The 12364-nt window shown below is 29.1% G+C and overlaps 1 protein-coding gene across 5 annotated transcripts in view; it reads right to left on the bottom strand.

Moving 5' to 3' along the window:
• Positions 1–12364, bottom strand: part of LOC118191723 (protein NDRG3-like) — a 68364-nt gene that overhangs the window by 42389 nt on the left and 13611 nt on the right. For all 5 annotated transcript variants that reach the window (XR_015039389.1, XM_035362592.2, XM_035362568.2 and 2 more), the window contains exons 3-4: positions 2683–2782; positions 70–190 (exon numbers count right to left, since the gene is read on the bottom strand). Coding sequence is in view for 4 of the 5 variants with exons in the window: in XM_035362592.2 (XP_035218483.1) it covers positions 70–190; positions 2683–2782 (221 nt within the window). In the remaining variant the exon portion in view is untranslated. The remainder of the gene's footprint in view (positions 1–69; positions 191–2682; positions 2783–12364) is intronic.

Genomic DNA, 12364 nt, shown 5'->3' with positions numbered 1-12364 from the left:
TTGAAAATTGTTTGAAGTAGTAAGTGGTCATCTTAGAAAGGGTTCACTATATATATAAGTATTCCTTACTTTTCAGGTAAATTCGGAGCACCTTCTGACTGCCCTGGGGCATTCACATGATAAATTGAAAAGCTCTGCATTAAAATTCGCATGTCCACAAAATTAAAGAATGCTTGGAAGTTGGATATATCTAAAAAATAAGTATTTCAGTTTTTTTTTTTTTTTTTTTTTTTCCTAAGAAAGAGCAGAGGAAATAACATACAGTCAAAAGTCGTTAATTCGGACACCCATAATCCGGAATGAACTATAATACGGACCTCAAAGCTACAAACTTTCTGCGCATGCGTCACGTTGACGCATGCACGTAAGACTTTTACGGCTGCGAATTTGCGTGTGCACAAGCGCGTAATACGTTTACGCTTGCGCGTTTAATGTATAACGGACGGTATAAGCTAAGCTAAAATTATCTAATTCAGTTAATGTTGCAGATTGCGTTGTTCCTTGATCTTCGAATTGGATCAGGCTTATTATTTTTTGCAGACTGTTAGAGCAATTTTATAAAAGTAAGCTTGAACTTTCGATTACGTCAAATAGAATTTCCGAATATGTAAAGGATCTACAAAGCGAAAGTATGTTTAGAAGTCCATTAAACAAAAGTGGAATTGCTGCAAAAAAATGGATAAAGGCATATCCTTCGTTTCAAAAACCATTCCGAAATCTGTTTATCAATTTCACGCTGCTCTGCGGCGCGGGGGGGAGGGACGCCAAAACGCCGCGCCGTGCAATGAATTGAAAGGTAATCTGTCAGCACTATCCTTATCTTCAGGGCAGATGTTTTTATTTTATTTGGCTTATAATTCCTTACTAAATGTAGTATTTCATCTCGATGTACTCCGTCTTTGATATGATTTAAATCAAATTCCTCGTCATTATAATTCGCTTCCGATAAAGTAAAGAGAAAGTATTATCACATAAAACGAAGCAACTTAAACAACTTACGTTGAAAGAAATGTTTAATAAAGTAAGCAAATAAATATTAAGCTTTTTTTTTTTTTTTTTTTGTAAATTTTGATACCCTTTAGATCATAATTATTCTTTATTTCATAAATTATGGTTTAATATTTTTAATTTTATAATTTCTGCATGCCATCTTACCAGATTTAAACTGATGATCTATAATCCGGAATCGCCGAAGTCCCGACGAGTCCGGATTAATGACTTTTGACTGTATTAACTACAGAGGGATAAAAATTAGGAACTTTTACATTAGGCAGGAATACATGATAAATTGCCAAATGTAGATTATGAACTACCACTGAAAATATTGATAAACCAATAATTAATAGCTAGGTAATCATGTACATAATGAAAGAAAATTATTAAAATAGATTAAATTTATTACAAATTATAATCACGCATTACTTCATATAAAATCTTTGTTATTTAAAAAACACACAAATAAATAAAACTTATTAACATTGCAAAAATATTGATTTATGCAAATCCCATGTTAATTTAAAATAACTTCTAATAAAATTTCTTTAAAGTACCTAATATTAGGTAATTTATCACACTGCTCCAAGCATCACAAAATCATTTTGTGCTGGCTTTGTTAACACCATATGTATCCAAATTCATTTGACAATCAAAATAGTCAAATGAAACAACTTGCCAAAATCCTAAGCAACAACATTAACAGATAATAATAGTTTAAATGAGACAAAGAAAGAAATTAGTACAAAAACTAATTTGCAAAACAAGAAGAAATGGGTTCAATGGTGTTATGAATAAATAATTTTAAAAAAATTTGAAAATGAATGTAATAATATAATTTTTAGATAATATTTAGTTTTTCTTATAAAATTTGAGGTTGAAATGTGTTTAGTCCACTGCTTGGCGATTGTTTTTCAATGGGCAATAAACGCGCCAACATGGCTAACCCAATGTTTTGAAGGTGTGTTGTTATTCTGTTGCCAGTGAATGTTATCACCCTGTGTTATATTTTAAAAAATTAAATATTGAAAAATCTGGATAAATGTTTATGGCATCGTGATAAAACAACGGTAACTAGAGCCATCAAATTTTGAATAACGTACGTTTCCAACCTAATATGGGCATCTGGAAGCCCTAACTTGGAATTTGGAATTTTTTTTATTATCTGATTCCTATTTTGTCCTAAACATGAACGAATTTTTGATAACGAACTAAAAAATATTAAAGCGAGCAACGGCAACACAGTATGGGAAAAAACATTTTTATGTGCAGAGCACAAAACAGTGTGTCGGAAATTTAAAGCTATTCTGTTGCGGTTTGAATGTTCTTATGTGGTGGTTCTTTTTTTAATCGAGTGATCCCCCCCCCCGTGAGTTTTTGCCATTTTTCTGCATATATTACGGAAACGGCGTATAAAACGTTAGTAAATTTAAAGATGAGGGGAGGTCCAAAACGGTTTAAAAGAGATAATACAGAAATAAATGTAAATGACTAAAAAGAATTAATAAAACATTACATTTAATTAAAAAGCTATACTTATAGTCTATAAGATATTACTTTAAAAAACTAAGAATAATATTTGGCATGAACAAACAATTTCTAAAATTGTTTATTAAATTCAATAATACTATAGTGTACATTAACACTGCACAGAATAAAATAGCAATCTAACTTAAGCATGAAACTTACGGTTTAATCCTATGTCATGGTATGTCAAAATTGCTGGTTTATTTTTTTCACCATGAACTGCTACAGTAACTGTGCCATATTCTGTGTCTATCTGGTCATCCTATTAAAGAAGAACTAATTAAATACATATATATTATTATTAGAAAAGGTTTTTCATATATCATTTCCAAAGAACAGAAAATTAATTAAAATGATGAATTAGTAAAGAACTAAATAATTAATTAAAATGATGAATGAGTAAAGAACTAAATAATTAATTAAAATGATGAATTAGTAAAGAACTAAATAATTACTTAAATGATGAATTAAAATTTTAAAAAATTAATTCATGAAAATATACATGAAATATTTTAAAAGACTGAGATTTAAAATAAAGATTATTTTTTTTGGAAAGAGAAAAACCTACTTTAAGCATTTAATACAGTATGCATTTAAAGTCTACAATGAAATACTATTATCTAACTCATGATATATGTTTACAGACCCTATCAAAAAGATCCTCAATTTTGCGAAGGGTGCTAAATATTGATTTCTCTAAACTTTGCATTTTTCTATCTTTCTTTTGCTTTAAAAAAAAAATAGCTCCTTATTTTTTTACTTTTTTAATTTAGCAAGCCTTTACTTTAAGCAAAGTAAGTAATAAAACCAGTAAAGAAACAAAGTAAGAAATAAAACCAGTACAGGAAAGTTCCAAAAGCTAAATTTACATTTAAACAACAAAATAAGGTTACAGTTAAGATAACTAGACAACAATGTGATCTTCATTATTCAAATATTTCAATAAAATAAACAGTACTATACTATAATGAAAGGAAGAAAAGCAATAAACTCAAAATTGAAGCATTTCAAACTATTGTTTTTTAATATTTGTTCATGAATGTACTTAATGACCATAATATAAAAATTTCCTTTCTTAATATACATTTCAGTGCTTTCCTTTCTATAAATTGATTTACATTAAAGTTCTCAACTTAAAATATTGGATCATCTGAAAAGTCCTTAGGTTTTGTTTAAGATAAATACAAACGAAGTAACACAAAAACATGAGAATCTATTACTGAACTACAACAGCACCATTTTATTCTACGATTTTTTTCAATCTCTGGAGCTGATGGAAAATTCCTTTTTTAAAATAAATCATTATGCATTATTTGTAAAGAAATTCATGTGGTGTTTAAAATTCTCTTAAGTGAATGCCATGTCATTTGGAGAATTTTGAAATGACCTGAAGAGATGAAAATCCAAGAAGTTAGGTCTAGTGAATATGGGGGTGATGCAAAATATCTCACCCATATTCAATAAGTTTTTGTATGAAGCTCATTAAAATGCGAGGCTGAGCACTGTCATGACGAAAGTTAACACCTTGATGATTGGTCAATTCTGTGTTCTTCACTTTGATTTCTGCTTTTAAAAATGCCATTTGGAAAAAGTATTTTTCCAAACTTATATCTGATTTGGTGGCAAAAATTCATAGCATATAATTTAGTCCCACTATACACTTTGTAGTCCCACCACATAGCATTGTAATGAAGCATTTAAAAAAATACGGTCTTTATTTTTTTTTTTTTTTTTTTAAGATAAGAATCATAGGCCAAAAGTAGAACATGCAGATTCTATTCTGTTATAGAATGGGATATTTACACACTGTAGACGCTTACAAGCCCTAGCTTCTTCGAATGATCATGTACTGTAAGTGGAATATGTATTTTGTCTGATAGTTCCTGGAACTGTAGAACTTTAATTTTCAGTGACAACTTCTTTTAATAACTCCTTTCAATAGGTTTTGATAGCTCCACAGCAGGCATCATATTTGAAGCTTATATTTGGATGCTTAAACTTCTGAAACCGCATTTAAATGCATCAGCAGAAACAGCACTTTTTTCACATATAATGCAAATTTTATGAGCAGCTGACAATCATTTTCCCCCTTTTTCAAAATAAAAGAACATAATATGATAAAAATGACCTTTTTGGTTCTCCATTCTTAGTAATTCACTAAAATAAAATGCTAAATGCTAAAATTATGTAATGTGAACAGAAAAGACCATACTTAAACATCCATATCAGCAGTGACAATATAATTAGCAGAAAATGTACTTCAAAATGAAAAAAAGAACTTTTGAATGAAGAACTTTTCAATAAATGTCTGAAATGTAATAATAGCAAGAAGGAATAAAAAATAAAATTTCAAAATTGTTAAAATGAAAATTTCTTAATTTCATCACAAACAAAAATTTCTTAACTGAAATTTGATTATTGTATGATATTTTTTACATGTATTACATGTTTATTTTACATGTTTACAAACATGTATATTAAAATATTAGACATAGTAGATCATCTTCATAATAGTTGAGATTTGCTGCCACTATTAGCTTGTTGTTTAAAATATTTTGTTCTCTTATTTTCATTCATGATCTAACTATCATTCCAATGGATGGAAAGTTATAAAAACAAAGATTAAAACAAGTAATTATACGACTCTACTTTTAAAATGCAATTTAAATGCAACTCTTCATAAGGAGATACAAAAAGCTGTCCCACTCCAAGGGTTAATATCAAAAGCACCCCAAATCAATAAATATTATATATTCCACAACTAAGAAAAGAAATAAGATACCTTTAATAGGTTCTTATGGTTTAAGTATCAATAGAAGTTTTTATTCAAATAAAAATTTGCCAGAATTATTTCTTTTTCAGAACAGCTCCAATATTTTGTAATGATACTGGGTTTAGAAATTAAATATACTTCTAAGAACATTAAAGCTACGTTAATATAAAATGAATTATATAAAACAGGCACACATTAAGAAAGACAGATAATTGTCACAAGCAGGTTAGTGAAATTCAACATGTTATTAAACAGAAAATTTTAAAAGGATAAAAGTTTAATTAAATTTTAATAAACAGTTCATTAAAAACTGATGCAGATTTTGTTATGTAAATGGTTAAAAATACTTTTCCTAATTTCCAGATAAAATGAAATCATTTACTAAAAATAGTAATTCAAAACGAATAGTAATACTAATTTTTTTCATAATTATCATACTAATTGATTTTTGATGTTTTACAAAACCCAAGAATTTTCATTCTAGTTCTGTGTTGGGGAAATTTAAGTACTGGCAAAAGCTCATCAAGCTTATCCTTCTAGTTGAATTTACTTTGTTACTTGTTCAGTTCGTATTCCCTTTGTCATATAATACAGTTAAAATGATTGTGTATTTACTATGGATTTTATTAATATACAAATAACCTAACTTCATAATTAACATTCAGTTTCTTCCATATCTGTACTATTAAAATCTGTGTGCATCTGTCTGTTTGTTTCTGGCATTATCTCCTCCAGAATGGCGGGGAGTTGATTTCCAGAGTAGTACACCCCCCCCCCCCCCCCGATTCCAAAAATTCCTGGAAAGCCATTTCGACTATTCTCATCTTCATACAACTTTAATTAGTCAAGATATTAATCAAAACTCTAATTTTTGCACTCCTTTTTGCAAGTGGCAACAGTTTTAGATGCAGAAGATAAAAATCTGCTTAATTTCAAAAAGTGTTGACACTTCTCGGTTTCAAATCATAGAGTTTGTTAATAAAAAATGTGTAAGTTTTACAAAATATGAAACAAAAATAGCACTGCTAAACATTAATTATATTATTTCGGATTCCGAAAGTTCGTGGGAAGCAATTTCAACCATTCTCATCTTCATATGACTTTAATTAACTGAGATATTAATTAAAAACTCTGAAAACAGCAATTTTTGCACTGTTTTTTCCAAATGGCAACAGTCTTGCATGCTGGAGATAAAAAAATTGCTTTATTTTAAAAAGTGTTGCCACTGCTCGCTTTTAAATAACGCAGTTTGTTTATTAAAATTTGTAAGTTTTACAAAATGAAATAAAAATAGCATTGCTAAATTATTATATAAGATCATTAAGGCATTATTATTATATAAGATCATTAAGGCATTATTATTATATAAGATCATATTCTGACATCGAAGAAAGCACATGGTCAGCATTTTAAATCAATAGCTGCTGTTTAAACTTTTTTGTTTCAGGTTAGGATAACTGATACAATATGTTATTGCCATGTTAATTCTTTTATTAATATTGAAAAAAAGCTGTTATATTATATTAAATTTAAATCATGACATCACACGTATACATATTAACCTAAAGTGTCAAAAATTTTTGTTTCCTGGTTTGGCAATAAAAAAATTATTTATGAATTGGTTGTTGATTGGAAAGACAGAACTGGTTTCATCCATTTGAAATGTTTTTATATTTTCTTTTGAGGCGTAAATATAAATTTTGCTTTGACTATACACCAGGAAGATGACATCCGTCCTAGTTCGTGCCGTATGGAATTGAACATAATTTCTGTGGAAATCAGTTACACTGGCATACAAGGCCCGTTGTTCTGTACATATTATTTTCTTTTATTATAAGATATTTTGAATAGCACAGTATTACATATGAACATTCTTATAACATAAATCAATACTATATATAAGTGAAATTATATATTGTATGTATACACATATATGCATTTGGCAATGCATTAAATGAGTATTACATTTGGTGTATAAATAAGTCAAATGCGCTACATTTAAGTGATGACAATCAATGTGGATGAAAGATTTGTAGGTGCTACTTTGGTAGACAGTTGCATGGATTTTGGTGGATTTTTTTGGGCGAGGAATACGACTTATGGTAAACCCATTGCTAGACAAGTTATTTATGGTAACTGATACTTTGCTGTCCTTTTGTTTAAAAAATAATGCATTTTATTATGCATAAATTCTGTGTTTTAAATATTATTTATGGCTTCTAAATATTAAAAATCGATTTAATTTTGCATTTTTATTTGAAATAAAAATTTTATTGTTTATGATATTTTATGGAATTTTATGTTGTGGATGATGTAATGAATGACGTGACATTACTTTAAAAGTAATTGGTTTTAATATCTATAAATTAATTCTAATGTTTTAAACATTATTTATGGCTGTTAAACATTAAAATACAATTTTGCATTTTTGTAGAAATGATTTTATTATGTATGAATATTTATATAATTTTAATTCTATGCATGATGTAATCAGCTCCCTGAATATTTGTGCATTAACGAGCTGTAATAAACTCCATGATTGGTTACTGAATACTTGTGTATTACCATTCCATTTTAAAATTTTATTATTCATTTCTTCAAATTCCTTAGATTACATTTTTCAAATTTTTTCAGTTCCCCCCCCTTAGATTACATTTTTTAAATTATATTACATTTTTCAAATTTTTCCATCGATATTGAAATTATGATTCCGATTTTTATGGTACTTATCAATATACAACAGATTAAATATGCAAAAAAATCTAAGTACATATTTTTCTTTTACTTTATAATTGTATACTTCAATTTTTATTAAAAATATTAATACACTGTTTTCAAAAATTGCCGAGATATTTATTGCCACATATGTTATAATGTTAAATAATTATATCCTATAAAACTTATTTTAAAGGATTTGAATTTAAGTAATATGTAGTATTTTAATTCTTGACGCTACTTTGGTAGACGGTTGCACGGATTTTGGCGATTTTATTTTTTGACTAGCGATACGACTTATGGTACACCCATTGCTAGACAAGTTATTTATGGTAATAGATACTTTGTTGTCATTTTATTTAAAAAATAATGCATTTTAGTATACATAAATTCTGTGGGTGCTACTTTGGTAGACGGTTGCACGGATTTTTGCGATTTACGTTGGCGCGGTTTTTACAATCGTCAGCCATCTTGAAAAATGCTGTTTTCACACATAGTAAAGCATTCAAAACTTTAAAAAAAATAAATATCATTAAAAGTAATGGATTAATTTTTTGTTGAAAATATCGTTTTTTAAGATGGCAGGCAAGTGTAAATAAATACATTTACTATGAATATAAAATACTAAAGTAAGGTTATTATTACTTTCATATAACAAAGAAGAGAATAAAAACACCGCTATAAAAACATTGTGTCAATGTTTAATTAGATTAAAATATTACTTAAATTGAATATTGAATTAAAAACATTACACCAACATTTAAAAGAATTAAAATATTACTAAATTCAAATACTTTAAAATACGTTACATAGAATATAATTAACATTAAAACATATGTGACTAATTTCGACTATGCATCTACGCATAATGTATGCTTTACGCATGCACGCGTTGAAAGAAATGTTTAATAAAGTAAACAAATAAATATTAAGCTTTTTTTTTTCTTTTTTGATACCTTTTAGGTCATAATTGCTCTTTATTTCATAAATTAGGTTTCATATTTTTAATTTTGTAATTACTGCATGCCATCTTACCAGATTTAAATTGATGATCTATAATCTGGAAAAACCGAGAATCCAGAATCGCCGAAGTCCCGATGAGTCTGTATTAAAGACTTTTGACTGTATTACTATTTATGAATATTTTACAATTTCCTTTAAAGAAAATATTAAAATCTGGTATAACTCAATTATGAAAGAAAGTTTTACTATACAAGCTTCAGTAATGCAGACCTACGTTCAAAATTCCTTTTTCATTTATATTATTAAGAAGCACATTCTCACATAAAAATTACAATTTAACTAAATGTTTATAGTATTACGTAATCCATATAATTATTCTAACTGTGTATCTAACTAACAACAATAAGACTAATGACGGATCAGTAGCTATAAGATCTAAAACTTTAAATTTATGAATAAGATCAGAATACTTTTTCAACAATGAGTTAACAGAAAATTTGATTAACAGGGATTAATTAACACAAAAATTAAAGAACACACCCATTGAAAAACAGATTGTTCGCTGCCTATTTGTTAAGAAATCTATAATAAATTTCAATATTTTCATTTCTTTTTTCCTTATTTGTTTTTCAAAATTACTTCATTTATATCAAATTATATCAACAATGTTATACACTATAATTTATTCCTCTTATTCAAGTAATCAAATACTATTCTCTTTTTATTACAAACATTTATTTATATTTAAAACATTTTATCAATGTGATTAGTATCATGTTCTGCTTTATATTTAAAATCATTGCAGCAGTTTTCCCTTCTATGTAATATTTTTAAATAAATATCAAATTAAGGCAGTTTACTACAGATTTTAGAATTAGATACTTGTTCACAACCGGAAACTGGGAGAGTAGTGTTGTATTAACTGTCTATTTTGTATGTCTGTCTGTCTATGTTCATACATAGGCTTAGCACTTGTAAAGCTTGAGTGATAGTGATACTGTGACTGTCAAGTTCTTGTGTAAATGATTTAATAATTATTAATTTAATTATTATTATAACTTATTTTTATTATGGATCTATGTTTAAAAACGGGTCATTTAGAAGCGAGACATGATAATCGAGATGATAGTACTGAAAGCTGTAGTGAGGTACCGTTTCACCAGAGCAAGGAAAGGAAATGAATTGAGAAGCAAAGGAAATGATGATAGAAAAGAGAAAAAGCAAAAATATGACAGCGACTATACAATTGGGTTTTCATTTTACTGAGGATGAGTCGGAACCTAAACCGCTTTGTGCTATATGTAACAAAGTTCTTGCCAACAGCATTTTAAAACCATAACTTCTTCGTAGACATATTGAAACAAAACATCCGACACACAAAGATAAACCTCTTGAATATTTCAAAAGAAAATTAGCAGATATCAAAAAGTGTAGCCTTTCTTCTTTCTTGATTTCAAACAAAGATAGTAAAATGGCCATTGAAGCATCATTTCGAGTAAGTTATAGAATTGCAAGATCTGGACAAGCGCATACAATAGCAGAAAATTTAATTGGACCATGTGCGAAAGATATCGCCAAATGTATGCTTGGGGAAAAGGCAGCAAAGAAAATTGAGCTAGTTCCCTTATCAAACAACACAGTGTCGCGTAGAATTAATGACTTGGCTAATTATGTGGAGAACGAACTTCTAAAAAGAATAAAATTGAATTATTTTGCAATTCAACTTGACAAATCGACAGATGTAACAAATGCCGCAGTCTTGCTTGTCGACGTTAGATATCTTTTTACGAATATTGTTCAAGAAGATGTACTATTTGCAAAACCTTTGAAAACCTATACAACTGGAAAAGCGATTTTCGATATGATCAATGGATATTTTGAAAAGAATGGAATAAGCTGGTCTTACTGTGTGGGTGTGTGTACAGATGGTGCAAAATCAATGACAGGAAAATTTTCTGGTTTTGTGGCGCGGGTGAAGGAGATCACCTCCCGTTTACTAGACAGGAGGTAGAATATACAATTAAGTCTTTAAACTCTGGAAAAGCTTCAGGTCTGGACAATCTTCCTAAAGAGATAATCTTAGAAGCATTTTATGCTAATCCAATGTTGCATACTGAACTTTATAATGAACTTTTACGACGTGGCATCTTTCCAGAATGCTGGAAAACAGCAAAACTCGTTCTGTTCTCAAAAGAAGGAAAGAATTCAGAATTACCTGAAGCATACAGACCAATTTGTTTACTAAATACGTGGAGCAAAGTTTATGATAAGTTGATTACCAATAGACTAAATTATTATCTATTCTCTAATGGCAAAATTAGCCAAAAACAATATGGATTTACAGTGGGAGTATGCTCAACGGATGCAATTAAAGATATTATAAATACGGTCGAAGAAAATAGAAGAAATAATTGTTACACGAATATAATATCTCTTGATATTAAAAGTGCGTTCAATAACATCTGGTGGCCTTGCTTATTAAACGAACTAAGATCCCTCTTATGTCTTATTAATCTCTACAAGGTTATTGAATCAATGCTGGATAATTGACAAATAGTCTATGAAATTAACAATGAACATTTCTTTCATGTTCAAGAAAAAGGATGTGTTTAGGGGTCAATTTCTGGACCCTTATTCTGGAACATTGTCATGAACACAGCACTAAAAATAGACTATGGAGAAGGTGTTCAGATTCAAGCATATGCGGATGATGTTTTGTTCATAGTGACGGGATCGACCCATCAACAGATTCAAAATAGAGCTAACAACGCCCTCACTAGAATCACAGAATGAGCAAAGACAAGCAAACTATGCTTTTCTCCGGAGAAGTCCAGTTCAATGTTTATCGCAGTTAAAAAGAGGGGCTCAGCTTATTCAGCCCCTAAAATTAAACTGAATGGCATTAAATGTCACAAATATATCAAATACTTAGGAATAATTATCGATGAGTGCTTGACTTGGCTTCCCCATCTAGACTATATCAAAACTAAGGTCTGCAAAATAATTAATAGATTGATGAAATTTCCTGGCTTATCCAAAGCAGTCATGAAAGAACTTTATAAACGTGCAATCAAAAGGACTGCAGTTTATGCTTGTGCAGCCTGGTGGTTTCCACCAACAGTTAAAATGCGTAACAAAGCAAATACTATTCAACGAGTGGCTTTACTAGCCATGACCAAATGTTATAAAACTGTTCCAACTTCGGCCTTGCAGACTTTAGCAGGCCTAATACCACTGGACATCAAATTGAACCAGGAAAGTGCAATTCAAAGGACTAAAAGAGGTTGGTCAGACTTCTCATTTGAAAATCTCAACTTTTCTAAAGAAGCTCTGGACTTTCCAAAGCATAAATGGTATACTCACCCAGCACGGATTAAGACTTGTGAATGGAAT

The sequence above is a fragment of the Stegodyphus dumicola genome, chromosome 2 (assembly GCF_044657685.1).
Source record: "Stegodyphus dumicola isolate Sdum_Otavi_A_Nest chromosome 2, ASM4465768v1".
Classification (NCBI taxonomy): Eukaryota; Metazoa; Arthropoda; class Arachnida; order Araneae; family Eresidae; genus Stegodyphus; species Stegodyphus dumicola.
Note: the sequence above shows the minus strand (reverse complement) of the source record. Positions and strands in the feature narration are given on the sequence as shown.